The following is a 25,615-nucleotide window of genomic DNA, read 5'->3' as shown; positions in this document are numbered from 1 at the left end:
GTGACTGGCCTGGTACATGAGCTAGCCAGTTCCTGCATCCTCCCGGGACCCTCTTTAATTTCAGATTAAGTGAAACCACCAGGATGGTTCCCAGGGCTAAGGCCTCCAGCTAGGAGGATCTCTCCTGACCCTCCTCTGCCCCCCACCATTAATAACCCATTAACAAGGTCCTGACGCATCTCAGCTTTCTGCTGTGGCCTGGCCATGCTCTCTGACCCACTGGGCTGTGTTGCTCAGGCTGTCACAAGAGCACTGTGTGAGTATCTGTGGGTATGGGGGGAAGGGGTGGTCACTGAAGGGAGTCTTTACCAAGAAGACTCTGTGTTTCTCTACTTCCTGTTGGGTGGGCGAGGTCAGTATCGCACCCGTGAGGTTCCCTAACCCCCGTGATCAAAGTGTCTTCCTGTCTTTGAAAAGAGTCATTGGCCCACATGCCTCAGATCTCCCAAGCTCTGATTGGGGCACCCCAACTACAGGCTCCACTTGCCCCAGGGAATAGACAGGTGGACCCAGAAGATCACTGCACAGATGGTGGGAGGTGCAGAGGTTTACAGAGAAGGTGACAGAATGGACAGTCCAGGAGGGACGACCCACTTCTTCATGGCACTGTTAGAAAAAAACGCATAGCAGAGAGTTTCTCAGGAGTGGTGGGGCGTCTGTCCCTGGGCTGTAAACCACCGGCTATTTGGGATGTGATATGCGAACAAAAGCCTTGCCTTGCTGGGCTCCACTGGTGGAGCAGCTGTCCCAGAAGTGCCTTATTCCTACAAAGGAGGCCAGTGGAGGTGCTCACCCGGGTGTGAGCCCTGGGTTCGGTGAGCTGTGGGAGGGAAGAGAAGAGTGAATGACACCTGGATGCAGATAAAATAGGAATGACCATCCCCGTCCTCAGAGTTTGTCCCTGGCTTGGCAGGGGTTTCTGTCCCAGAATCTGGTTGGATGGATCCAGTCACTCCTCTATAGGGACCCCTCTCACCCCTGCTCCCAGGCTGGGGAACCCCAACTGGGACGATAGGAGCTTAATGGGGAGACAAAGACATCAACTGATAGACGCGTGTGTAACCAGAAGGCCCTCTGTGGAGGCCAGTCTTTCCTGGCAAAGACCCCTCCTGAGCAATAACCCTAGCTCTGGGTTTGCTGTGTCTTCTCTCCCGAGGGCCAGGTCTCTGCGCTTCTCCATGTTTTGTTTTTCAATTGATTTCAGAGAGCAAGGGAGAGGGGAAGAGAGATAGAAGCATCAGTGATGAGAGAGAATTCATTGATCGGCTGCCTCCTGCCCACAATCCGGGCATGTGCCCTTGACCAGAATGGAACCCGGAACCCTTCAGTCTGCAAGCCAAGGCTCTATCCACTGAGCAAACCGGCTAGGGCTCCCTGTGTTTTGACTTCCCCAGAGCCTCTGAGCCCTGCTGGGACGGCCTTGGGTCCAGCCGCAGAGCCGGCTGGAGTCCACTCACCTGCGCCGGCTTGCACATCGCATTCCCACTGTACCCAGTTGCAGTCGCTCTGCCGGGCCGGGTCCTTCCAAGGCTTGAGTCCCCCCGGGCCCAGTGCCTTGCTAATAACTTCCAGGCGCCGGGACCGACTTTCAGAGCTCTCAGCAGCAGTGGGGCGGGGAGGAGGGGGCCAGGTCAGGAGACTGAGGTCCTTCCTAGGTGGGATGGGGATCTTAGCACAGTCAACTCTGAGCTCCTCGGCATTTTGCAAATCTCCGGCGCTGCGACCAGGGAAAGCACTTTTATTGCCTACGAGAGAGTTTATGAGCCGGAGCGGCGGCTAGGCGGGAGGGGGCCGCCCAGGAAGGGTCCAGCCAGAGCGAGCACAGGGCCGCGCCCGGCAGCGCGGAGCAGCCAGGGGGCCAGTTCTGGCGAGTTATTCCGCCGGCTTCCCTGCGCGCCCCCGTAGCCTGTAGAAGAAATACCGCTGCCGGGACGTCTACCAGCTCCAGGTCGACGGCGGCCCGGGGTTAGGGAGCGGGGGCGCAGGAGGAGGGGCACTCGGGGCTCGGGCCCAGCGTGGGGGGCGGGTCCGAGACGGGGGCCCAGATCGGGAGCCGCGCGCGCTGGGGCCCAGGCAGCTGCGGAGCCGAGCACAGCGGGCGGCAGGACCGCCACAGCCCGGCCGGCCGGCCATGAGCTCGGGCCCCGAGCCCCGGACAGCCCGGACACCCTTCAGCATCGCGGATATCCTCGGCCCCAGCACGGTGCCTCGAGGACCCTCTGCGCCGCAGCTGCCAGAGTCGAGCCCAGGTCCCACGTCGCCGCTGGGCGCGCTGGAGGAGCTGACTAGCAACGCCTTCCGCGGACTTGACGGGCTCGCTCTGCAGCCCTCTGAAGGTACAGCGCCGGCCGGGTCGCGCCCTGTGACTTGGCCTTCTCCCCATCTCTCTCCTCCAAGTCCCCCGGCTCCACCTTTGTGCATCCTGGCCGCCACCCCAACCTGCCCCCTGCCCCCTGCCCCCTGCCCTCAGCCCACGTGCCGGGTCTTGTAACTCCGGCTGCTCACCTCCCCTCGCTTAGTTCCCAGGCTCCCTGGCTGCCGGCGCCCGCCGAGGGGAAGGGCCGGGCTGTCCAGAACTGAGCGACCCCTTAGTCCTTTCGCTGTAGGCGGGGCAATCGCGACGGAAAGGCCGGAGAGAGGAGACAAAAGGCCTGAGCCGGAGGCGGTAAACGAGTGGGCTGGGGCCAGGCAGGCGTAGAAAGTGCTGGGAGGCGAGGCTCGGGCTCTCCGGGTCATCGCGCTCCGCTCCGAGTCCCTCTCCTCCCGAGAGGGCGCAAGGGCCCCAGGATCGAACTCCGCCTTTCCTTGCCCCCTACACACCCACCACCTCCCTCCCTTCTGTGCTGGGGGGAAAGAGTGTGTCCTGAACCCAGAGTAAGCCGAGGGTGCCCCACACGACCCACGAGTCTAAAGAAGGGCCGGGTCGGGGTCCTGTTACACTCACCAGGCCGGTCAGCTGCCCCTCCTCTGACCGCGGTTGGTCCCCACCTCTGGTGCGGGCCCCAACCTGCAGGCCGGCTCCATCGGAGCCTCCGGGAGGCCTCACAGGCGCGCGCCGGACGTCCCGACCCTGCGGCTTGCCTCCCCTGGCCCGGCCCGCCTTCCTCCCACCCCTCTCGCCAGATGCCCCCATCCTGCTGCCTCCCGCATCCCAGGGGCGGGTTCCACTTCGTGCCCCCACGCCCTTCCTCGGCCTGCCCCTCGCGCACCTCGCTAAGGGACCGCGGTCTAGCTCCCGCACCTTCACCCCCACCCTGGAACTCTGGTAGCGGCGGGATTTTCCTCCAGGACTGAAGCCCACGCCCGCAGCCTGGAGACTGACTCCCACCCCATCTCCGCAGGCCGCGCGGCCCCGGACGCTCCGGGCCACGGCCCGGCGGGCCGCCGACGGCGGAAGTCCCGCACGGCGTTCACGGCGCAGCAGGTGCTGGAGCTGGAGCGGCGCTTCGGGTTCCAGAAGTACCTGGCGCCCTCCGAGCGGGACGGGCTGGCGGCGAGGCTCGGCCTGGCCAACGCGCAGGTCGTCACGTGGTTCCAGAACCGGCGCGCCAAGCTCAAGCGCGACGTGGAGGAGATGCGCGCCGACGTGGCCTCGCTGCGCGCGTGGAACCCCGAAGTCCAGGGCCGCCTCGCGCTGCCAGACAGCGCCCGCGGTCGCGGCCTCGGCCTCGGCCTCGGTCTGGGCCCGGCGCGGCCGGACTCCGGGCCCCACCTGTCAGACGAGGAGATACAGGTGGACGATTGAAGGCAAAGCCACCGCCCTCGCTCTGGGGCGCTAGACTTCCAGCCCTCTCGCCTCGGCGCTCCGCACCCTGTCCGGGTTGCGGATGGAGGGTGGCTGTCGACCTCGGCCTCTTCCGGCTCACAGGGCAGACGCCCACCTTTCCTAGTGATTGAGAATAAAGTGGAGACTCCATTGCATCACGCCTCAATCCCGCCCCGAGCAACGAGAGCAAAATCTGCTGGTTATTTCGGGTATCCCTTGCTTGGCATGTGCGGAGCGGTTTTCTTTAACCCTCATAGCAAGCAACCCTACAAGGTAGGTGATATAATTATGGCGATTGTACAAAGGAAGAGCCCCTGGGTCAGGATTTGGTCCCTGGCATCTAGCCAGCCTTCAGAGCCCAGGGGACTGGGGCTGAGCGGAGGAGGATGAGCTCCAGTGGCTGCGGGAGGACCTCCCTTTCGAACTGCGTGGGTCGCAGTTCCCCGAGCCTGTGATCCCCCTGAAACCTCTGAGACCTTGCTCCTAACCTCAAGCCGGGCCCCAAATTGAGGTCGTTTTGCCTGACTTTCTTTTCCCACCTGAGGTCATTTGTGAATGGAGCCCCGCCCCTTCTCCCCACCCCACCTGAAAGAACCCTAGGCTGAGTCACAAAGTGATGCAAGCTGGGAGAGAGGGGAACACCCCTACTTCCGGGACCTCCACTCCACTGTGGGGCGGAAAATGTTCCCACTAGGAGGGCAGAGGCAGTGGCGACAGGATAGGATGGTCCCGCCCACCGAGGCGGAGGTTGGAGTAACTGCCAGCCTACCTCCAGGGGCAGACATTTCTGAGATTAATGTATCCTCCAGGGGCAGACATTTCTGAGATTAATGTATCCCACTGGTGACTAATCACCCTGGTGCAGTGTGATGGGGAGGGAAGAGGAGCACTCAGTAGCTACAGACCTCTATGCACATCCCTCCCAGATAATCAGCGGAAGACTATACTTAGGTGTTTTTCCTGCTTCCCCTCTCTCCCAGTCAGTCCCTCCTCAGATCTTCCCATTCATCTGCCCAGGAACCACAGGCTCACTCGCAAGAAGGGTTCAGGAGGCTCAGCTAGGGTCTCAGTTGCAGGGGGAGGTCCCAGGAGAGGATATTTCAGGGAGAGTGAACAGGGCTGGAAGGCAGAGGGAACCTGGCCTTTTCAGACAATAGCTACCACTCACTGAGCAGTTCCAGGTGCCTTGCATGGATTAATCTTCACAATAACCCCAGGAGATAATGAGGCTTTAATTTCATTTTAAGGATAAGGAAACTGGATGGATCACAGAAGCCCAAGGGAACTTGGTCATGTCATGAGGCTTCTAAGTGGTGAGGCTGGGACTCACCTGCTTGTCTGACTCATACTCATGCTCATGCTGTTGGCCACGGTCGGTTCTGTCCCTATACGTGTGATTGGGCCTCACTGAAAGAAGAGATTAGAGAGAGAGGAGAGGAGAAGGGCCAAGGGTAGAAATGTAGGCACTGTAGACAGAACCTGGTCCTAGGGGTTTTAGAGGAGAGGCATGAGAGCAATGTTTAGGGGAGACTGAGGAAGTAGTGTATTTCTGGCTACTGCAAAAGGTAAGAGCAGAGAGAATTCAGGGCCAGATTTGGAGCGGGGAAAGAGGGAGGTTGTCAGCAAAGATGAATCAGTGTGATTCCCCCAGTGACGAAAAATTGCATGAGTCAGTGACAACCTTGCAAACCTGGGCAACTGGGAAATGGCATCATGGACATAAACAATGATAACTAGGATAGAGCTACGAATCTGTCAGCCATCATATACAAAAAGTATTCTTTGTAACTGTGTTGTCCCTTCAACTACACACACACACACACACACACACACACACACACACACGCATACCTCCCCTGGTTCATGTTCAAGGCCCCCTGCTTATTTCCTTTCTCCCCTTCTAAGGGCCTCTCTGGAACCTTTAGAGTAGTGTGACCAATTTATTCCTGTGTATCCAGGACTTCCTTCCAGTTTTAGCACTGAAAGTCCCACACCTAGGGAATCCCTGTCCCAGGAAAATCAGGATGGCTTAGCACTCTGCTTTCCAGCCCTGGGGGCTCAGGACTCAGGCTGCTTTGTCACAACCCCACTGGTTAGCAGTGTGAGTATGGGGACAAATGTCAGGAGTCCTGTGGCTCTCGGAGAAGATTCAAGTCTAGGACAAGAGGGAATATGTCTTTGAGAGGCTGGAGGAGCAAGGAGCCAGCTCAGCCTGAAAGCAAAGATACCACATAGTAGTGGTAATCAGCTATTCTTAAGAGATGCCAGGAGCCTCAGTGAGGTCCCCAAAGCAGAGAGTTCCCCCCAGAACAAGGCCAGATGGGCAGGGCTCTGGTGGAGTCATCCCTAAAAACAACCACCTCCTCTCCCCAACACCACGCCCCAACCAGGCATAAGCAAAGAACTTCCAGGGCAAATAATTCTACTTAGGAAGGTAGGGGCCAGTCAAGTTAGTTGGTTCTGAGCCATAAACCTCCTCCACTTGAGGTTTCGTAAATTCTAGCCCAGCGCTGCCATCTCTTATCATCAAGCCTTGAACAAACAAAACTCAAACCTGTCCTTCAAAATGGCCTCTGGATGGGAACACCAGGGTCACCTGGGGGACTACTGAAACACCAATTGCTGGGCTCCTGCCCTGCAGGTTCTGATTTAGAAGGTCTCCGGGGGCCCTGAGAACTCGCATTTGTAACAAGTTCCCAGGTGACACTGATGCTGCTGGTCCAGGGACCACACTTTGAGAACCACCGTCCCAGGAACTCTGTATTTTGTGAAATAAGCAGCAATTCACTCATACTCCTCTCTTCCCACCATGGGAATCATGAATATGTAGGACAGTTGCAGATAAAAATAGGTTTATTTAACAGTCACTATGTACCAGGCACTTTGTAGGTATTTTTTCATTTTCTCTTTCAGTCCTCGCAACAGCCCTGTGAGGTAGGGATTGCACCATTTTACAAATGAGGGAACTGAGGCACAGATGTTGAGAGACCTGTCCAAGGTGACCCAACTAGTAATGGCAGATTTTAACGAACTGTACAGTTTCAACACCTCCTATCTCTAGGTATGAACGGTATTGAGCAAGACCCATAAAAGGCAGCAGGAATCACTTATCCTGATGAATAGTTCCCTCTTGGGAGGGCATTCTGGGAGGCCTAAAAATCCCCTGAAGATCCACATTTAAATGAGCTGAAAGTCCCAGGCAACGCTAGGTAGGAACCAGCCAGGGGCAGCTGCCAGAATCAGAGAAACCAAAAAGAACTCATGATTCTTCCATAGGAAGCAGAGACTTCTATCCATCTCTTGGGGCAGCGACCCTTGGTGGGAAAACTGAGTAAATGCACAAAGATAGAGACTTGTTACAATGCCTAGTGCTGAAGTGGAGAAAGAACATGGCCAGGCAGCCTGGGGGCTGCTGAGGCCCATCAGCAGGAGAGCCAGCAGTGGGAAGTGTGGGCATGTATGGGCTCTGCCAGCTTCAGGCAGGAACTGGGTAAGGGAATTCCCAAATGCAAACCCTTGCTGAATCTTCTAGCAGTCAGAGAAGTGAGCATCAGACCACTGGGCAAAGGATAGGTCACATGTGCACAAAAATATGGACAGGAAACAAGTCATGAGGGGCTGGGGCTGGAGAAAACAGGGCAAGGACTGGGGTTAAGATGAGGCGAGCACCCACAAGGTGAAGAGCGGGACTCAGCCTTATTCATCACTGTGCCCCCATTCCCAGGCACAGAGCTCTGGCTAGTGAATGAGTTCCATAGGGCCAGGAGCAAAGCAAGCTTCAAATGCCCCCTACAGTCTTAACACCTGAACTTTTGTACTTGTAAGGTTCCTTTCTTGAGCCTTGTTGGATATTATTTTTCCTTATTGCCCAGAACAGTGGTCGGCAAACTCATTAGTCAACAGAGCGGCAAACCGCAGCGGCTCGCGAGCCGCAGTTTGCCGACCACTGGCCCAGAAGAAGCCATCTGCTGGAGAACAAAAGATAGGCCGTTTTAGCGGTCATGGGCCTCTTTCTCTCATCAGAAGGTCTCTGTGGCAAAAGGAATGACTATCAGGGGTGTCTCTAACTATGGTTTTGAAGTACAAGGTCTCAAAATATTCAGGGAACAGCCACCGCACAGTGTCCCTCATCCTTGTGGGATATACACATGGCCTTGTCCTATGAGGGACAGGTCTTCCCTCATCTGGCCTGAGGTAGATGCGGGGGCCCAAGTCCCAGGGTGCCCCAGCCCTTTGAGGGGTTCTGGAGATGGAGAGGAGGTCTTCTACTCTGAGTCTGGGGGTGGGGCCGGTTGGAGAGGCTCGGGTGATGAGGTGGATAATGCAGGGGTGGAGACAGAAGGCCAGGGGCCCTCGGAGCAGTGCTTGGAGGGTGACTGAGGGAGAGAAGGCCCGCGGCCACGGGCGCAGTGTGGGGAAACGGCTGGGGGAACCCAGCTGGCGGAGGTGGTGCAGGGTATCCTCCTCGCTGATCCTGCTGAGAAGGGAAGGGAGGGCCACCTGATGTACTCCTTTCTAGCAGCACAGCTCCTGCCCCTCATCCCACTCATTCTGCCCCCGCCCCCGGCCCCACTGAGGCAGAAGGCAGCACTGCTTGGTGTTGCAACCACAGCCAATTCTCCCTGCTGCCCCTCAGCAAGAGCACGCCTGGTTCCCTTACCATAGCAAGCCGCAGAAGACAAGTGTGGAGCTCCCGAGCGGCATCAGGCTGGGACCCACCTCTCAGAGTCTCCTGGAACACAGCAGCGGCCTCCTCGAAACGCTTTGATCCCAGATTAGAAAGAGGAAAGTTTAGGTACTGGGGGGAGGGGAGTGGTCAAGGAACTAAAAAGTGCCCTCTTTCTCAAGCTGGCCCCCAGCTCCTAATATCACTGACATTGTGACATTGCGGTACACTGAGCTTACCTAGAAAATGTCAATGTAAACCCAATCCCCACCATCCCACCCAAATTCCTCCTCTGCCTCCAATGTTGGACCCAGTACCTGCAGTCCCATCAAGGCCTTGCCCAGGCGGAAGAGGCCCCGGGGCCAGCCAGGCCGCAGGGTAAGGGCCACCTGAGCATCAGCCAGGGCCCACGCCGGCTGACCCAGCCTCTCGTGGCAGAAAGAGCGATTTCCAAATAACCTGATGAAGACAAAGGGACCAAAAGTCCAGGTCCTCAACACCTTGCCTTGCCCTGACCTCCCAGCACAATGGCCAAGCCCCCACCTACCTGTGGTCCCGGGGGTTGAGCTTCAAAGCCTGGGTGAAGAAGACCACGGCCTCATGGTAGAAACCTTTTTGGGCAAAGCCAGTACCCAACTCTGGCAAGGAGGGAGGGTGGGAAGGTTCAGATGGAGCTACCTCAGATGGGGCTAGCCCAGGGAGGGTGGAGAGAGGAGGGAGAGAGAGGGTCTTACTTGCCAGCTCCTGGCTCTGCTGTATGGCGGCCGCCAGCAGTCCTGGAGGTGCCTAGGGATGGCGAGGGGAGAAGAGTCAAGCAGGACTTGGGCCTCAACCTCCCCAAATTCTTCTTTTGTTCACACAATTACCATTACAATTGGCATCAACTAGCTCAAGTAATTCTCCTAACAGCTCTGCAAGACGATACCAGCCCTACTTCCCTGCAGAGGAAACTAGCCGGGGTCAGGGTGTCAGTGACGGAGCTTGACCCCAAGTCTCTTAAACAGGAGGCCAGAGAACTCCTTCTCTTGGTCACTGCCCTCGACCCTTAGGTCATCTGACTTCCCAGAATTTTCCACTAGTTCCAACTGAGGTTCTTCTGTTCACCTCACCTCTGCCTTAGGGCTCTGCCTGGGGCTCTCTTCTCTCGGAGAGCTTCCTTCCTCCTGGCTCATCTTCTTCTGAGGGCCCAGGCTCTTGCCTTGGGGCTCCTGGCTCAGTTCCTTCTCTCGGAGAGAGCTAGGGGGCCAGTCCCCAACCTTGCGCAGAGCCAAAGACACGAAAGTGCTAGACAGATCCAGTACGTCCTGTGAGCAGAAAGGAAAGGGAGGGCGGGGGTGGGGATGAAGTATGTCCTGGAGTAGGAGGAAGTAGGGGGTAAGCAGAGGCCAAGAGGGGAATAAAGGGGGCTCTCACCTCTTCCTCACCACACTGTCCCTGAGCTGGGTTCCCAGGGCTGGATGGGGGGCTCCCATTCCCATCAGGGGTGGCCTCGACCTGGAGGGAAGGTAAACAGGTACAGAGTTGGGAATGCCTGGAGCCACATGCCTTTGATTCCCCATCTCCCTGGCACTTGGTACTCTTAGTACCTGCCTGTGGACACTCACCTTGGGCACCCCACTGTCCTGCTCCAGGCGCTCCTGTCGCTTTCGGTCCTTTTGGCGCTGTAATAATGATGATGATGATGTATTCTGAGCACTATACTTAAATTACACCGATACAATGTGTATCCTGAGATCAGTTCTTCATGTGTAGAATATATACTATATGCCATGTATGTACTGGTGAAGAGTTTTGCATATACTATCTCACTTAACCCTTGGAACTCTGAGGGAGGCGTTGTTATCCTCATTTTACAGGTGAGAAAGCAGACAAGAGTTACCAGGCAGACATCTCGCAGCAAGCAGGAGGCAGAGCCCAGCCCAGGCAGTACGGGGTGGCCCCAGAAGGGCTGCACCACATGGCCTCGGGGAGGCCCTACCGTCCCTGAGCCCCTTGGGCCCCCTGGCAAGAGGATCCTGCAGGCCACCTCGAGTTCTCTCGAAGCTTTCCCTCCCTCCAATCCCTCTGAGCTCCCGCCCCCCGGCCCTCTAGCTACCTTCTTCTTGAGTCGCTTCTTCTCTGCTTTCTGCTTCACGCGCTCCTCCTCGGCCACCAGCTCCTCAGCCAGACGGTTGGCTTCCTGGAGGAGGAAGGGCAGGTGGCAGGAAAAGAGAGAGAAAGCAACAAAGAGGCAAGTATGGAAGGATCTTGAAAGGTCCAGATTAGGGGGGGATATAGATATGGGAATATGGGGTTTCGAAGATCCCTGGGGGAAGGTGAAGCCCCATGCAGACAGTCTCACCTCCTCAGTCAGCAGGAGCTTCTGGGGCATGGGCACCTGAAGCAGGCTGTCCGAGCCGCTGGGCAAGGATGCCGAGGCAGAGGGTCTTTGAGGGCAGGGCTTAGACCCTTGGGGAGGGTACAGGAAGGACTTTTGGAGACCACAGTAGGTACCCAGTCCCTCAGCCCCCTTGCCCCTATCACTCTGTCTAGTCGTTTCTCCCTCATCATGGAAATGGTCCAGGAGGTGATCTGTCAGGAGGGAGAAAGAGAAGGGAAAGGAAGAACATGAGAGAGAGGAGCATCTGAGGGCCAGCCCTCCCCAGGGTACCAGCCTTGATCCCTGGGCCCGGCCCCTTCACTCCCCACCATGGTGCCACAGCTGCAGCCGCCCGCTGCTCCCATCCACACGGATCCGGTGTAGGCCCTGGGTATCACTCTCCACCAGCCGTCGAAGAAAATCCACTATGTCCTGGGAGAGGAGGGGAGGTAGGCTGGTGTTGGGGGGAGCTCTGGGAGAGAGCAAGGGGCTTGGCTAGGTTGACCCCTCCACCATGGAAATCACAAAGTAGCCACCCAGCCTGGAGAACCTAACTGGCCCACCTCTCCCAGCTCAGCACCTCAAAACGCACTGCTCTCAGCTTTCATGGTGTATCACCTCACTTCACTATTGTCCTGCCTTCCCAAGGGGTGAGTGTGGCTTTCAGCCTGGCCTTCTCAACCATCCAGTATCTCCTCCCATGATTTGCCACTAGGTCAGCCACTAAAACGAAGTCCTCTTACCTGCTCATCCAGTTATGCCCCCTGTCATCTTTGAATATGAACAGCCCCCATATAACCCACCTGGAGCTACCTCACACTTAACTGAATGCAGCAATTCCTGGCTGGCCTCTCCCCTGCACTTCATGTCTCTCCCCACAGCCAAGCTCTCAACAATTACTCCCTTACTGAGACGCTTCCAGTAACCCCCCACTGCCAAGGCCACACATTGGCATCTAGCTGCTCAGCCTGGGATCTGGAACCTTCCAAAAAGTTCCTTGGCCGACCTTTCTAATCCTCCCTTTGCCATCCTCCCTCTGCCACCAGGCTCTTTCCAGTCTTAGGGTTTTCCCCCAGTGGTCCTCGAATCCCCCCTGGCTCTGACCTGCTTTCTTACCACATCTTGTCTCAACTTCAAGGTCCAGTTCAAATTCTATCTCCCCTGAACGACATGCCAGACCCTTTCATCTCCAATGATCTCTACCCTCTCTCAACCAAGCTGCGCTCACACAGACTGTGTTATACAATACAGAGCCTTACTACTCACTGCTTTTCTTAAAATATATTTTTATTGATTTCAGAGAGGAAGGGAGAGGGGGAGAGAGATAGAAACATCAATGATGAGAGAAAATCATTGATTGGCTGCCTCCTGTACACCCCCTACTGGAGCCTGCAACCCAGGCATGTGCCTTGACCGGAATCAAACCTTCCTCTCTGAAATCAATAAAATATATTAAAAAAAATAAAAATTAAACTAAGAAGGACAGGAATCATCACGTCCCAATGTGGCTAATCAGGCCTAAACAGAGCAGACCCTGTTTAGGTGGTAGCCTGCTGACTGAGAAACTTAGAAGCCACATGAAACTCCAGAGTGCTAAAATAATGTGTAGGCAGGACTTCAGATCACTGAGGTATAGTCAACCTCTAAACAATGTTAGATGCAGGGCTCCCCTCAGTAGACAGTCTGGACTCAACAGCATCGTCATTTACATTGCTGGGCACTTCCATCAAGCTTTATTCTCAAATTTGAATTGTTGATGGGTTTATTTCAACTTCCAAAACTGAAACTTAGACACAAATAATGCATGCTCTGGACCCATTTGAGGCAGCCGCCCCAGGATGTACCTGCCATTCAAATCCTAGTATATATCATTCCCTATGTCTTCAACCTCCCTTTTCCTCCTCAGCCCAAACAAACAAACAAACAAACAAACAAGACTTCTTTGACCTTCCACCTCTCCTCCAAACACATTCCATGCTATTGTCTTAATTCACAACCTGGCCACACATGACATGGCCCCCCAATACCTTCATGAATCACCTCCTACCATCTTATCACCCTCCTCCAGCCACAGTGACCTCCTCTTAAGTCCCTACAACACCAAGTGCACTGAGAAGCTTCACTTTTAACATCTCAGGGCTTTTGTACTTAGTTCCTCTGTCCGGAATGCTCTTTCCCCAGTGAATGGCTCAGTCTTCTGCCCCCTTCAACTCTCTGCTTAAACCTTTGTAGAGAAACCTTCTCTGGCCATTCCTTTTAAAGCAACAAGTCTCTGAACTCCACTCAGTGGTCCCTAGCCTCCTCCTTGCTTTATTTCTCTTTGCACTTCTTGTATTTGACATACTATATTGTTTATTTATTAATTGGCTGCTTCCACTAGATACTTCTAATCCATTTAATAAAGGGATTTTTATCTGTTTGATAGACTTGTCTTCCCAGCATAAAACAGTGCCTGTGTTAGGTGCACAGCTGGTGCTCAGTGAGTGTGTGCTGAGTGGGTAATGGCGGACAGACTGGGGAGGAGACTATTCTAATAGAGATGCTGCCGGGAGCTACATCTGAAGAACTCCGTGTGACCCACCCACTGAGTTAGAACTTTGTCCCCTCAGTGACGGGAGTGGACCTGACGTGGGAAGTGAAACACTCAGATAAAATACTCCTGGTGGAATGTTTAGTGACAAGGCCATTACCACGGTCCAGGCCAGAGAGAATGAGTTCTTGAACTAAGGCAGTGGCAGCAGGAGCAGGAATGGAAATGATGGGTTCGATTGGAGAGACACTTCAGAAGTAGTGACTAACGGCGTGTGTGACGTACAGGAAAGGGAGGACTACATAGAATGGCTTCCAGATATCTGGATGGAAGTTTGTGTTATCCACCAAAACTAAGATTAGAGGAAAAGCAATCCATTTGCAAAGGTGATGAACTTCTGGACTTGTGAGTCTGAGGTTTTTAGAGATAGCCATGAAGCCGTTGGAAGTACAGCTTCTCCGTGTTCCCAAATCTGATCCTGTCCCTCCCTCAACAACCAGATCACCTACCTGAGGACATCCAAACCCTGGGTTGGGCAAGGCCTTTCAAGTGCCTTCGTTCCCTCCTCACCTCCTACAGTCTAAAGCAAACCCTCCGCTCAGGCTTCATTTCAGTGAAGTTCTTTTAACTTTTCCTTGCTTTGGTGTCTTTGCTCCCACTGCTCCCTCTGGTCAGAACACCGATCCCAAGGAGCGCCTGCTCCCTTCCCAATCCTCAACCCACAGACTCTAATCGGCCCCACCCCGCGCACCTCTCGCACGGATCCCGGCAGCGCCCTCGGGGGGGGGGGGGGGTCGACGCCTCCCCGCGCCCCACGCCCCGCGCTCCAGGTCCGGGCCCGAGGCCACGCCTCTCCAAGCCCGCAGCCCAGCGGGGCTCCCGGCCAGGGCGAGACTCAACACCGCGGGGTGCAAAGGGGCGTGATCGACCGAAACCGGGCGCGGGGGGAGCTAGGAGTCCCTTTACCTCGTCGCCGTAGTCCTCGGGACCGAATTCCTTGCAGAGTCTGGGGACAGCAGCGCCCCCCAGCGGGCAGCCGGGCCTCAGAGGACAGTCTACACAGGGAAAGAAAGCCGCCAGTCAGGGAGAGGGATTGGCCGGAGGAGACCTCAACCACCGCAGGAGACTCAAAACCCTACTGAACACAGACAGACCCGAGGCAGGCGGCCCCTGCCCGCCGGGATGCCCCCTGTTCGGTCACACCTGCTCACCTAGCTCGATCCGCCCCGCTGCCTTCGGAACCAGCGGCATCGCGCGTCCACAGTAACCCGAAAGTGAAAGACGGTCGCGTATTTGATGTGGGCCGAAGGGAGAGGGGCGGAGGGATGAGAGGGCAGCGTGGGCGGCCATCTTTGTTAGGGGCGGAAGCCTCCGACTACGGGGCGCGAGAGGGTTCAGGACGGTCCCGCGGCCGCAGAGCCAGAAATGACGGCTCCGCGGGTGGGGCGGAGTCCAGGCTCCGGCGGACGTTGGGCGGTGCGGGCCAGTGGGAATCGTTAGGTACGTTCCGGGCCCGCCGACCCATGGCCCGGGCGTCCCGCTCGGATGGCCTGCCTCCGCTCGCTCCGGGGCCGCCGCCGTGGGCGCTGGCGGGGGCCGCGGGGGAGGAGCCCTGGGAGAGAAGGCGAGCGGGCGCCCTCGGCGGGGAGGTTCGCGGCGAGCCGGGGCTGCCGGTGGCCGGGAGCATCCCCTGCTTGGACCAGCGGCCCGGCGGAGCTGCCAGAGGGCAGCCGTGGTGGGCGGCGCCGACGGACAAGGGAGGGCCCCATGAGGCTGGCGCCGCAGACCCGAGGCAGGAGGCTGCCGCCGACGGGCCGGTCCCTCCCGCGCTGCAGCGTCTCCGGGCTGTGTTGCTGCGGCTGCACCGCGAGCGGGAGCGGCTCCTCCAAGTGCGGGACTGCGCCCGCCACCTGCAGGCGGCCGTGCGCCTCCTGAGGATGCTGGACCCCGGCGCGCCGTTCCCGGGCCCGGACCCCTGGCCTCAGCTGTGCCGCGACCTGCTGCCGCCGCCTCCCCGAAAGGCAGTCCTGCGAACCGGCCTTGGAGAGACTCCCGAGCCGCTACTTCTGGCGCGCCCCGTCGGACTAGCTGCCCAACGCCTGGAGGCCGTCATCGAGACGCAGCTTCGTGCTCTGGGCCGGGCGCCCGCCAGCCCCGTCCTGTCATCGCAACTGGCTGACCTGCTGCTCGCGCTTCCCACCTACCATCAGCTGCAGGGAAAAGCCTTCGACCACGTCCCAGGGGCAGCGCGCCCTTTCCCCCCGGGCCGAGTGCTTTGCCTCCTGGCGGAAGAGCGGGGTTACCTGGTGGCTGGTCGGCTGAATGAGGCGCTCAGGGGATCGGGCTTGTGGGACCAGCTCCGCACGTGGTGGTGTGAGGAGCGGGAGCTGCTGCCGGGTCTCTTGGGCTTGATTGGGGGCGTGGCAGGTCCAGCCAGCAGTGGCCTGGGGCTTGGTGGGGCTGGAGCCCTGTGGAGCCAGTACTGGGCCCTGCTATGGGCAGCCTGCGCTCAGCGTCTGGACCTAAGTCTAGGACCCTGGAGGGACCCCAGAGCAGCGGCACCACAGCTGAGTCAGGGTGAGTGGTGGGCTTGGGTGGGCGTTTGGGAAGGCTGGGGAGTCCCTTCTCCGTTCGTCACCTCACTCACCTGCCAGCCTGACTACAAAAGCAGGCCCTTTAAAACGAACACCCCCTTGCTCTCCTCTGCAACCCCGGGATTCAGGCTATACCTTCTGAGCTTTCTAGGCAAAGTATTGCTTTTCACCCTAGTCTTGAGTTTGGGGGATGCGGGGCGGGGGGGGGGGGGGGTGATGCCTCCTCTCTTCCCCCATCATTGAGTGGGCAGTGATTGTAGAAAATTGAGGCCTTGTTTGCAGGCTCGAGTCATTTCTCCCATTAGCATCCCTGCCTCAGGAGTGTGAGAAGGAGCTGGCTTCTTTGTGTCACAGCCTGTTTCATCAGTCTCTTATCCGGAGCTGGGACCAAGGTGAGAAGAAAGGGGCCCTGGGAGTGACACAAACCCCAGTGGACCTTTCCCTATCAAACCGTACCCCCCTCACCTTCAGTCTTCTGCCAAGCCTTGGGGTCTGCGGGTGACCAGAGCAGCCTTTCCTCATCCTCTCATATCACTGAACTTCTGCAACGGCTCTTCCCTCCTCTCTTGGATGCCCTTCGAGAGCCCAAGTCAGGGCTGCTCCTCTGTCAGCCTCCAGGTGAGACAAGCAGCTAGGGCTGGGAAAACAGGAGCACCGTTGAAGATATCTCCTTTATTCTCTCCCTCTGTTCGAAAGGCTGGCTCCTCCCAAAGGTGCTCCATGACCCCTCAGATACTTGTCCCTCCCCTCCCCAGGCCCTGCACCCCTTGCCCTGGGGCTCTGCACCTTGCAGACAACCTTGCTCTGGTTTTGGGGCAGAGCTCAGCAGCATCTGGCAGCCTGGGCCCCAGGTTCCTTCCTGCTCCTGATCCAGAAGGACTTACCTGTAAGTAGGTAGGGATGGGGAGGGGAGCAGCCTAGGCGGGGCTCACACCTCACTCCCTGTTTCTGCCAAAGCCTCTGCTACATCAGGCAGAAGTTCTCTCGAGCCTGGCCTCAGAGGAAAGCTTGGCCCTGGAGGTGGAGCAGCAGCTGGGCCTGGAAATCCGGAAGCTGACAATACAGATCCAGGTGAGGAGAGCAGGGACCCCGACAGTGGCTAGCTTTTGTGTTGGGGGTGGGAGTGGGGCACAGAACATCTCAGAGACTTGGAATCTTCTTGGAGTCTCCGCTAAATTTTATCGTTTTTGCTTTGTTCATTTTTTGTTCTACTTAACTTTTTATTATGGAAAATTACAAACATACACAAGTAGAGAGAAGGGTATAATGGAGTCCCATATTCCTACCACAGAGGCTTTACCCTTCCCCCATGTCAGGCTCTCGTTTGGTCATGTGAATGGCCACTGATGATGATTGCCTAGATCCATGATTTCTTTTCTTTTTTTTTGTGTGTTAATCCACACCCGAGGATATTTTTTCCATTGATTTTTAGAAAGTGGAAGGGAGAGGGAGATACAGAGAGAGAGAGAAACATTGATTGGTTGCCTCCTGCTTGTGCCCCCATGCATTCAATACCCCAGCCTTCAGTCTGAGGGCCAATGCTCTAACCACTGAGCAACTAGCTAGGGCTAAATCCATGATTTCATTAGGGGGTGCAAAGTGGTGATATTCCAATTCTATCACTTCTTTTTCTTTCATTATTTGGATTACTCCTATAAAATGAAACTTGCCCTCATTAATTATTCGATTACTCTGAGGTCTATTTTGTAGAGAAAAAGCAAGATAAATGGTTGAGTCCTTTTATTTACTAGTTTTTAATACAATGTTTCTCCTCTTTTTAAAACATATAATTTGTACTTTTATTAAAGTAATCCATGTCCAGCCCAGCTGGTGTGGCTCAGTTGAGCATCAACCCATGAACCACGAGGTCATTGGTTCCATTCCCTGTCAGGGCACATGCTCAGATTTCGGGCTCAATCCCCAGTGGGGGCATACAGGAGGCAGCTGATCGATAACTCTCTCATTGATGTTTCTGTCTCTCTATCCCACCCTCTCTCTCCCAAATCAATAAAAACACATTTTTAAAAAAGTAATACATGTCCATAGTTTAAAAGTGAAATAGATACAATTTTAGAAGGTTTCTAATGTCCATTCCCACCTCTGATTCCTGTTCCACAGTGGTAACTTTCATCCACTCTTGGCTGTTTCTTCTTTTTAAATATATTTTTATTGGTTTTAGAGAGGAAGGGAGAGGGAGCAATAGAAACATCAATGATGAGAGAGAATCATTGAATGGCTGCCTCCTGCATGCCCCTACTGGAGATGAGCCCACAACCCGGGCATGTGCCCCGACTGGGAATCGAACCATGACTTGCTGGTTCATAGGGCGAAACTCAACCACTGAGCCTCGCAGGTTGGGTGTGGCTATTTCTTCTAACATTTCTTATTTTCTTCTAAATTTATGAATAAAACTATTATGCTTCCATTTTTCAATTTTTCACATTATCTATTCCTACTATGGAAGATGTCTATATTTTTTGTTTTCTCTTCCTACCCAAATTTCTCCTCTTCGCCCTGAATAAGGGCAAAGCTGTAGAGTTCAGTCCTTGTCTCCCTGCTCTTTTCTCTCTGCGTTCCTGCTACTCACAGTGCCTTGGTGCTATGTACCCCCACTCCAACCCCAGTTTAGCCCTAATCTAGCATCTGCATCTGCCTCTTGGACATTTCCACCTTCACTTACTGCTGCCTTCTTCAACTCAACATGCCCCAAAGCAGGCCCCTTATGATTAGGGTGGATAGTGATGGTCATGGGAGCTCTGAGGACAGAAGACAGTGGCGGGGATGTGGTGACAGAAGATCCATACAAGGCCTATGGCTCACGGGAGGCTTGGCAGCGTTAGAGGAGTGGCAGGAAGTGGACAGTTCATAGTTCCTTGGGAGAGTAGTGGAGAGACGGCCTGACCAAAGCAGAAACTCCCTTTGTATGTAGTGGGTTTGTGTGTGTTTGGGGTGGGGTGGGGGACTGGGGAGGAGTAAGCAGATGGAGGGCATTGAACACTAGTGCACAGAATCCAGACTTTATCTAATGAGTGATAGGGAGCCACTGTAAGAGTGGGAGGGGAACAGTGAAGGCAGTGATGGTGTTTGATCCAGCTACAGTGGTCAGGATGGAAGGGAGGTGAGGAGACATACCGTCCAGCTCTTGGTAGTAGTGGTGAGAACAGAGCAAAAGGAACAGAGATAGTGTGCTCACTGTATGAACCAAACACTGTATAAAGCACTCTGATGCCTTGTTCCTCTATCTGGGCATCCCACCACATACAGTACTGGGATGAAAAAGAAGAATTGATGTTGTGAGTTTTCTCCCCAACTGGACTGTAATGTCCCAGAGAGAGAGACAGTCTCATCATGTGATCTTGTATTTACTGAGTATTGAGTGCAGAGGTTCTCTACCAATATCAATTGACAGAGGGGTCATTTCCTTGGCATACATAAGGAAGGAGGGGAGAAGAGGTTTGGTTTAGAGAGGCTATTGTCAGGATATGTACCAGGAACCGCATGGGCTCCAGCCTCACCCCCATGTCCAGCCCCCCAGGCTCCTTCCTCTCTTCAGGCTTGCTGGCATTCAGTCACCTTTTCTTTACAGACCTGCTACTACATACCCTATTTCTTGGGGTTCTTATCCTCCAAGATGGGCTGTAGAGACCCTCTCTTTTTTGCCATCTCCCCCTTCAAAAACAAAACCTAGCCGTAGCTGGTTTGGCTCAGTGGATAGAGCATTGGCCTGTGGACTGAAGGGTCCCGGGTTCGATTCCGGTCAAGGCACATGCCTAGGTTGCAGGCTCGATCCCCAGTGGGGTTCGTGCAGAAGGCAGCCGATCAATGATTCTCTCTCATCATTGATGTTTCCCTCCCTCCCTCCCTCCCTCCCTCCTCTCTGAAATCAATAAAAAACAAAACCTATCAAACTGAAGAAACCAAACCAGGGCCTTTTCTTACTTTATGGGTTGCACTCTGCTCTGGAGAAATGCAAGTAGGCTGTCAGAATACTCAGTGTAAGGACTTCCCAAAGGTTCTTGAATCTCAGAAAGTTATAGTCATTGCTCCTGATCTACACACAGTTCCTGCCTTCCTTTCATAAATGATAGCCAGATATTGTACAACTCCCTTTTCTTCAGCCTCTCCCTAGCATTTGCTTTTGAACATTGGTTGTGGTGAGGGTCTCTCTCTCTTTTTCCTACTAATGTTCCTCTAGGAGTAAATTAATCTGGAGGATTTCTATCCTCTGAACCAAGCTGGGAAGAGCAGGATAATCTTAGGGCAATTATCCATAATCTTTTCTGGGTTCAGACCTTTTGGAAAATGCAGTAAAAGCGATGGCATCTGTCCTCAGAAAATGCCTGAGCCCACACAATTATGTATACAATTCTGTTCTTGGGTTTTATGGATGCCAGGTTAAACAGATTTAGAAAAGCATCAGAACTTAAGCCCCTAACAGACAACCCCCTTTTACTTTGTCACTATGCCCACAGCTCCTGCCTGAAGAGTCACTGAGTCTCTTTTTTCAAGAATGCTATAAACAAGCTACACAGGGCTTCGAACTTCACATGCCACGGGGTCGGTACTGGCGGCATCGTCTTTGTCCTGGTAACTCCTCATTCCAGCATCCTCAGGGTTCCCAGGGGGTAAGAGTATCCAGACCCCTCCAAATCCTACCCCCACACTGGAAATCCTACTGTCTTCCCCCAATCACTTCATTAGGTGCTCAATGGATCCCAGTAACCTTATATCCTGTCCTTCCTTTTCTCTTACCCCAGAACTTCCCAGCATTCCTAGTGAGTATGCTGGGTTGGTGGTCCGCACTGTACTGGAGCCTGTATTGCAAGGATTGCAGGGTTTGCTACCTCCAGCCCAGGCCCCTGCCCTTGTCCAGGCATTGACAGCCATCCTGAGTGCCTGGCTGGACCACATCCTCACCCATGGGATCCGGTTCAGGTGGGGAGAAAAGGAAGTAGTGGCAGGGGGATGAATGGAACTGGAAAAGGGGAGGGGATAAGTGGGCAGAGCAGTTTAGGGAGACCAGAGGGTCAGGTGGTCACATTGTACCTCGGCCTTCAGCCTGCAGGGGACACTGCAGCTTAGACAAGATTTTGGAGTGGTCCGGGAGCTGTTGGAAGAAGAGCGGTGGGGCCTGTCCCCTGAACTTCGCCAGAATCTGCTCATGCTCAGCATCTTCCAGCAGCTGGATGGGGCCCTGCTGTGTCTACTGCAGCAGCCCCTGCCCAAGAGTCAAGTCCACAGAAGGCCTCCCTGTTGCTGTGAGTCACTCCCCCTTCTCAACTCCAGGCTCTTTGGGCCCTCACTTACTACTTTAAAGGCCCCATCCAGCAGCCATCTCCTTTCCACTCCTGCCTTACCAGGTGCGTGTAAGGAGGTCCAAACCTCGGAATTGCCCAGCAGCAGCCTCAACAGCCTGGAGAGCTTGGAGCCCCCTCTTCGGCCTGGAGCACCCCCAGCACAGACAGCTCAGCTGCTGAGCATGCTGTGGGGTGGGGGACCTAGCCCTGAGGCTTACCTGGTGGGAAATCAGCAGGCCTGGCTTGCCCTAAGGCAGCACCAGCGCCGCCCCTGGTGGCAACTGCCTTTTCTTTCCTGCCTGGAGACCAGTCCTGAACCCTAAGGAGTCTAATCAGCAGCCAGAACGTCAATGCTCTGCATTTCTGGCTGGGAAAGCCCAGACATTGGAACTGCCTGTTAAAGAAGCCTACACCTGGAAGCTTGGAAGAAAACATATGTGAGAACAAACTACACAGCCTGGGCTTACCAGCTAAGAATCCAGGGTCACTCCAGTATCTGGAATCCAGAGTAAATGGCAATACCACAGCCTGGAGCCAGGAGGCTCAGGCCTAATTCCCCATCAGTGAAGACACTGGGAGGAGGGCCACAGGGTTGTATCCCAGAGGAAAGGGAAGGAGAAAAAGCTGTAGGAAACAGAGAGCCTAGATGCCACTTCTTAAGTCCCCAGAGTCAGACCAAACATAAAGTTAGTACATCAGGAACCACAGAGGTGAAACAGTCATAGCTGGGTCTGTCCCAAGGGTTGTATTACCCTGTCCTCCCCATTACTACTTTCAGCCGTTGAACCATATTGGGCTGTAGGACCTTCCCGGTTAAGTTTTGGTTACTGAGAGTTCAACGTGTTTAATTTTTCTTTCTTTTTAAAAAAATATATATTTTATTGCTTTTTTTACAGAGTGTAAGGGAGAGGGATAGAGCTAGAAACATCGATGAGCGAGAAACACCGATCAGCTGCCTCCTGCACACCCCCTACTGGGGATGTGCCCACAACCAAGGTACATGGCCTTGACCGGAATCGAACCCGGGACCCTTCAGTTTGCAGGCCGATGCTCTAGCCAGTGAGCCAAACCGGTCAGGGCTCAACATGTTTAATTTTCAATGACCTGGGTGGGGTTTACTCCCTGGTAAGTGATCATCCCTGCCGAGGTGATGGTGTCCTCCTTGTAAGGGACAGCACCTAAGCTGGTGTTAACCTAGATCGGCCAGCAGGGAACCTAAGGGGAAATGCAGAAGACGGGCCTGCTTTCGGAGCCAGGTGCAGACGGCTCTTACACAGCCGTTAGTGGGGCACAACAGGGCTATGAATGGCAGGTAGTATTCGCTGACCAATTACTTTGGGCCCCTCTCTAATCTGTGCCGAAACCATCTCTCCTCGTCTGGGGCTGGGGAGCCCAGGCCAGCCGTCCCACGCGACCCGCGGCAGGGAGCCCGGACTCCCGGGGGGGCGGGGCCTGCGGCAGCGCAGCCACTCAAAATCTTCCCTGACGACACGTCCGGCCGGGCGAGTGCTTCCGGGGCAGAGGTTACCATGGCGGCGGCCACAGTGGCTCGGCTAGGACTCCGGGCAGTCAAGGAGGTTCGGGTTCAGTTCTGCCCCTTCGAGAACAACGTGGAGTCTACGAGGTACTAGGGGAAGGGGGAGGGGACGGAGAAGGACGCACTCCTCTCCCGCCGGGGGTCTCACGCTCTTCGGCCTGGCGCTCGCGCCGCTCTCCCACCGCAGGACCTTCCTCCAGGCGGTGAGCCGCGACAAGGTCCGCTCCACCAACTTGAAATGCTCAGTGATTGTGGATGTGAGGCACGACGGCTCCGAGCCCTGCGTGGATGTGCTTTTCGGTGGGCTCGCTTGGGGAGTCGGGCGGGAAGGGCGGCAGGCAGCCCGCGCCCCCTTGGCCCTGTTGTCCTTCTCGTACCTGATGCATTCGCTTCTTCCCCAGGAGACGGGCATCGCCTGATTATGCGCGGCGCCCACCTCACCGCCCAAGAAATGCTCACTGCCTTCGCCTCCCACATCCTGGCCCGGAGCGCAGCGGGGAGCGGGGACACCCCTGGCGCTGATGCGGGCCGCTGACAGCGCGTAAGAGACCAACAAGCAGATGTTCGCCTGGGACTTATAGAACACTTATCCACGAAAAGCTTGACTTAATCCTTCAAATCACCATCTGGAGGGCCACAGACACCATCCCCACCCCTCAAAAGAGCCCTGTGACTACAAATCTAACCAATGCTTCTGGGATGAGACAGGGTTCGGGAGGGGTCTAGACAAACTTGAATTTATTTCGTTTTCTAACCATCACTCACTGCTTAACCGTTTTGAATTTGGCTCCCCCCACCACTCTCTCGAGTATGATACCTCTTACTCTTATTAGCTAAATCCAGTACTGTTTTCTCAGTCCTGATCTCTCCACCTAAGTAGCATTTGCCACTTTTAATTCATTCCCTATGGAACTTCTCTTCCTTTTTCTCTCTTAAACATAAAGGTAAACTCCACCCCCAACCCCTCTTTATTTTTGAGCTATCTCATCTTCTGTTATAACTTGAACTACCATTTTGGGTTAAACCCTGCATTTCTGTTTGGGTCTAATCTTAATTTCTGTGCTACAGTCAGGTTACCTACTACCGATTTTCTCCGAATCTTACAAATATTCTTTGTTCAAAATAAAATTGATAATCTTACATACACATATACTTGCCTCTCCCTGACGTCCCCATTCCTTCTAAAGGCACTTCATGTGCTCAGCCACGTGGGCTGGAAATCACAGCATTGTCTCTGGCTCTGCTGTCTCCGTTTACTTGCATACCCAGTCAGTAAGTTCATGTTATTCTATGTTAAACAAAAGCCCCTGGAATGTTCTCTTCATTCTCATTCACTCTCCTGTATTATTGTTACATTCTCCTTTTTTTCTCATCATTCTTGCTGCTGCTTAATTTTATCTTTCCAAAGCACATCACTGGTTATGTCTCACTACTACTTGTTTTGGAGAACAGCACCTAAAGTACTTTTCATACAGAGTTACCACCCATTAGTGTGGATCATGAATCAATTTAGGAGGTTAAATCAGCCTTTAATTTAAAAAAGTAAAATATGTTCCCTGAGTCTGCTGGCGTATTAAACAGTGTCCCTCCTTTTTCCTCAGAAAAAAAAAAAGTAAAGTATCAGTACATGCATGGCACATGGAATGAGAAGTATTCTTTTAAGAAAGTTAAGGTTTGTTTTTTTTTTAAAGTAAGTTTTAAGTATATAATTATCTATATACAAGGTATCCCCCAGAATGTACACACACTTTAATAGCTGATAGCTCAATTTTGAAAATGAAATGTATTTTAATAAACACTGCCTTTATTCAAAGTGTGTGTATACATTTTTGGGGGGACACTATATGTGTGTGTATAGATATATAAAGTACGTGTGCATGTGTATATCTGAATGTACTTGGTTACAATGTAGATGCTTCTTTTACTTTGGCTTATAGGAAAAGATGGTTGCTAGCCACCAGAACTTCAAAATGCTCAGCTAGGCAATCAAGGATCTCTAAACACTGCTTGCTGGGTGCTTTGCCAAATACATTTTCCATGAGTCTCCTACAGCATTACTGTACTGCTTCTCTGCTTAAAAGGGTGCTATCTCGCCCTAGCTGGTTTAGCTTAGTGGATAGAGTGTCAGCCTGTGGTCTAAGTCCCTCCCAGGTTGGATTCCAGTCAAGGACACATGCCCAGGCTTGATCCGCAGTAGGGGACATGTAAGAGGCAGCCAGTCAATGATTCTCTCTCATCATTGATGTTTCTATCTCTCCTTTTCTCTCTGAAATCAATATATATATATAATATATATATATATATATATATATATTTTTTTTTTTTTTAAAGGTGCTATCTACAAAGGGCTGGTTTTTCCCCTCCCCCTTTAAAAAAAGAAAACTACCACAAGACAGTATAGTGTAGTAAAGATCCTGAATGCCCGAGCTTGAACTCCCAGCTTTGCCCTTAAGTAGCTGTGTAACTTTTGGACAAATTACTCTCAGTGCCTCTTTCCTCTTTTGTAAAATGGGGATAATAGTGCCTACCTCCTAAGACTGTTGAGAGGATTAAATGAATTGACATCTGTTAACACCTAGAACATTTTTGGGAATGAATTAAGTGTTATGTAAGAGTCCTTATTGTCCTACTTTATGTATACCATGAGAAGGCAGGGTTCTTTGGAAAAGACATTAATGCCGGGGAAAATAGAAGACAGCAGGAAAAGAGGAAGACCAAAAATAATTGACTCCATAAAAGAAGCCATAGGCATGAGTTTACAGGAGTTGAGCAGGGCTGTTGAGGATAGGACATTGGGGACAAAAATCATTATGGCTTGCCAGGAGTCTGAGCAGACTCAATGACATGTGACACACAAGAAGCTTTA

The 25,615-nt window shown here is 53.9% G+C and overlaps 4 protein-coding genes across 6 annotated transcripts; 3 read left to right on the top strand and 1 right to left on the bottom strand.

Moving 5' to 3' along the window:
• The first annotated feature begins 2,131 nt into the window (after positions 1 to 2,131).
• Positions 2,132 to 3,745, top strand: LBX2 (ladybird homeobox 2). Its single transcript, XM_008147411.3, has 2 exons — positions 2,132 to 2,336; positions 3,342 to 3,745. Exons 1-2 carry the CDS (start codon positions 2,132 to 2,134, stop codon positions 3,743 to 3,745), a joined length of 609 nt encoding a protein of 202 aa, XP_008145633.2.
• Positions 3,746 to 6,608: 2,863 nt separating this feature from the next.
• TTC31 (tetratricopeptide repeat domain 31) lies at positions 6,609 to 14,580 on the bottom strand. Of its 2 annotated transcripts, none has more exons than XM_028154346.2 (13): positions 14,533 to 14,580; positions 14,288 to 14,376; positions 11,121 to 11,223; positions 10,774 to 11,003; positions 10,528 to 10,611; positions 10,037 to 10,093; positions 9,846 to 9,926; positions 9,542 to 9,736; positions 9,167 to 9,218; positions 8,980 to 9,070; positions 8,750 to 8,891; positions 8,427 to 8,528; positions 6,609 to 8,243 (listed from the first exon to the last, which is right to left on the bottom strand). In XM_028154346.2, exons 1-13 carry the CDS (start codon positions 14,570 to 14,572, stop codon positions 7,947 to 7,949), a joined length of 1,563 nt encoding a protein of 520 aa, XP_028010147.2. In that variant the 5' UTR covers positions 14,573 to 14,580; the 3' UTR covers positions 6,609 to 7,946. The 2 variants fall into 2 exon arrangements, with proteins under 2 accessions (XP_028010147.2, XP_028010148.2); XM_028154347.2 differs by having other exon boundaries at positions 6,609 to 8,240.
• A 179-nt stretch (positions 14,581 to 14,759) lies between these two features.
• On the top strand, positions 14,760 to 22,100 carry CCDC142 (coiled-coil domain containing 142). Of its 2 annotated transcripts, none has more exons than XM_054728132.1 (9): positions 14,760 to 15,898; positions 16,221 to 16,307; positions 16,387 to 16,533; positions 16,671 to 16,801; positions 16,888 to 16,986; positions 20,388 to 20,502; positions 20,673 to 20,850; positions 20,974 to 21,173; positions 21,276 to 22,100. In XM_054728132.1, exons 1-9 carry the CDS (start codon positions 14,845 to 14,847, stop codon positions 21,533 to 21,535), a joined length of 2,271 nt encoding a protein of 756 aa, XP_054584107.1. In that variant the 5' UTR covers positions 14,760 to 14,844; the 3' UTR covers positions 21,536 to 22,100. The 2 variants fall into 2 exon arrangements, with proteins under 2 accessions (XP_054584107.1, XP_028010143.2); XM_028154342.2 differs by having other exon boundaries at positions 16,873 to 16,986.
• A 562-nt stretch (positions 22,101 to 22,662) lies between these two features.
• Positions 22,663 to 24,424, top strand: MRPL53 (mitochondrial ribosomal protein L53). The gene is made up of 3 exons (XM_054728133.1): positions 22,663 to 22,836; positions 22,937 to 23,049; positions 23,151 to 24,424. The coding sequence occupies exons 1-3, from the start codon at positions 22,742 to 22,744 to the stop codon at positions 23,282 to 23,284; spliced, it is 342 nt and encodes a 113-aa protein (XP_054584108.1). The 5' UTR covers positions 22,663 to 22,741; the 3' UTR covers positions 23,285 to 24,424.
• Positions 24,425 to 25,615: the final 1,191 nt, after the last annotated feature.

The sequence above is a fragment of the Eptesicus fuscus genome, chromosome 16 (assembly GCF_027574615.1).
Source record: "Eptesicus fuscus isolate TK198812 chromosome 16, DD_ASM_mEF_20220401, whole genome shotgun sequence".
NCBI classification, from domain to species: domain Eukaryota; kingdom Metazoa; phylum Chordata; class Mammalia; order Chiroptera; family Vespertilionidae; genus Eptesicus; species Eptesicus fuscus.
The sequence above is the reverse complement of the archived record's forward strand: the minus strand, read 5'-3'. Positions and strand labels throughout refer to the sequence as shown.

What these genes read in the sequence shown, in the direction of transcription:
- LBX2 (XM_008147411.3), top strand. Translation starts at nt 2,132, where the DNA reads ATGAGCTCGGGCCCCGAGCCCCGGACAGCCCGGACACCCTTCAGCATC. An exon ending in CGCTCTGCAGCCCTCTGAAG is followed by an intron (nt 2,337 to 3,341) that starts GTACAGCGCCGG and finishes CCATCTCCGCAG; the next exon opens with GCCGCGCGGCCCCGGACGCT.
- TTC31 (XM_028154346.2), bottom strand. Translation starts at nt 14,572, where the DNA reads ATGCCGCTGGTTCCGAAGGCAGCGGGGCGGATCGAGCTAG. An exon ending in GCTGCAGCTGTGGCACCATG is followed by an intron (nt 11,004 to 11,120) that starts GTGGGGAGTGAA and finishes CCCTCCTGACAG; the next exon opens with ATCACCTCCTGGACCATTTC. An exon ending in GACAGTGTGGTGAGGAAGAG is followed by an intron (nt 9,737 to 9,845) that starts GTGAGAGCCCCC and finishes TTCTGCTCACAG; the next exon opens with GACGTACTGGATCTGTCTAG.
- CCDC142 (XM_028154342.2), top strand. Translation starts at nt 14,845, where the DNA reads ATGGCCCGGGCGTCCCGCTCGGATGGCCTGCCTCCGCTCGCTCCGGGG. An exon ending in AGCTGACAATACAGATCCAG is followed by an intron (nt 16,987 to 20,387) that starts GTGAGGAGAGCA and finishes CTATGCCCACAG; the next exon opens with CTCCTGCCTGAAGAGTCACT. An exon ending in GCGGCATCGTCTTTGTCCTG is followed by an intron (nt 20,503 to 20,672) that starts GTAACTCCTCAT and finishes CTCTTACCCCAG; the next exon opens with AACTTCCCAGCATTCCTAGT.
- MRPL53 (XM_054728133.1), top strand. Translation starts at nt 22,742, where the DNA reads ATGGCGGCGGCCACAGTGGCTCGGCTAGGACTCCGGGCAGTCAAGGAG. An exon ending in AACAACGTGGAGTCTACGAG is followed by an intron (nt 22,837 to 22,936) that starts GTACTAGGGGAA and finishes CTCCCACCGCAG; the next exon opens with GACCTTCCTCCAGGCGGTGA. An exon ending in CTGCGTGGATGTGCTTTTCG is followed by an intron (nt 23,050 to 23,150) that starts GTGGGCTCGCTT and finishes CTTCTTCCCCAG; the next exon opens with GAGACGGGCATCGCCTGATT.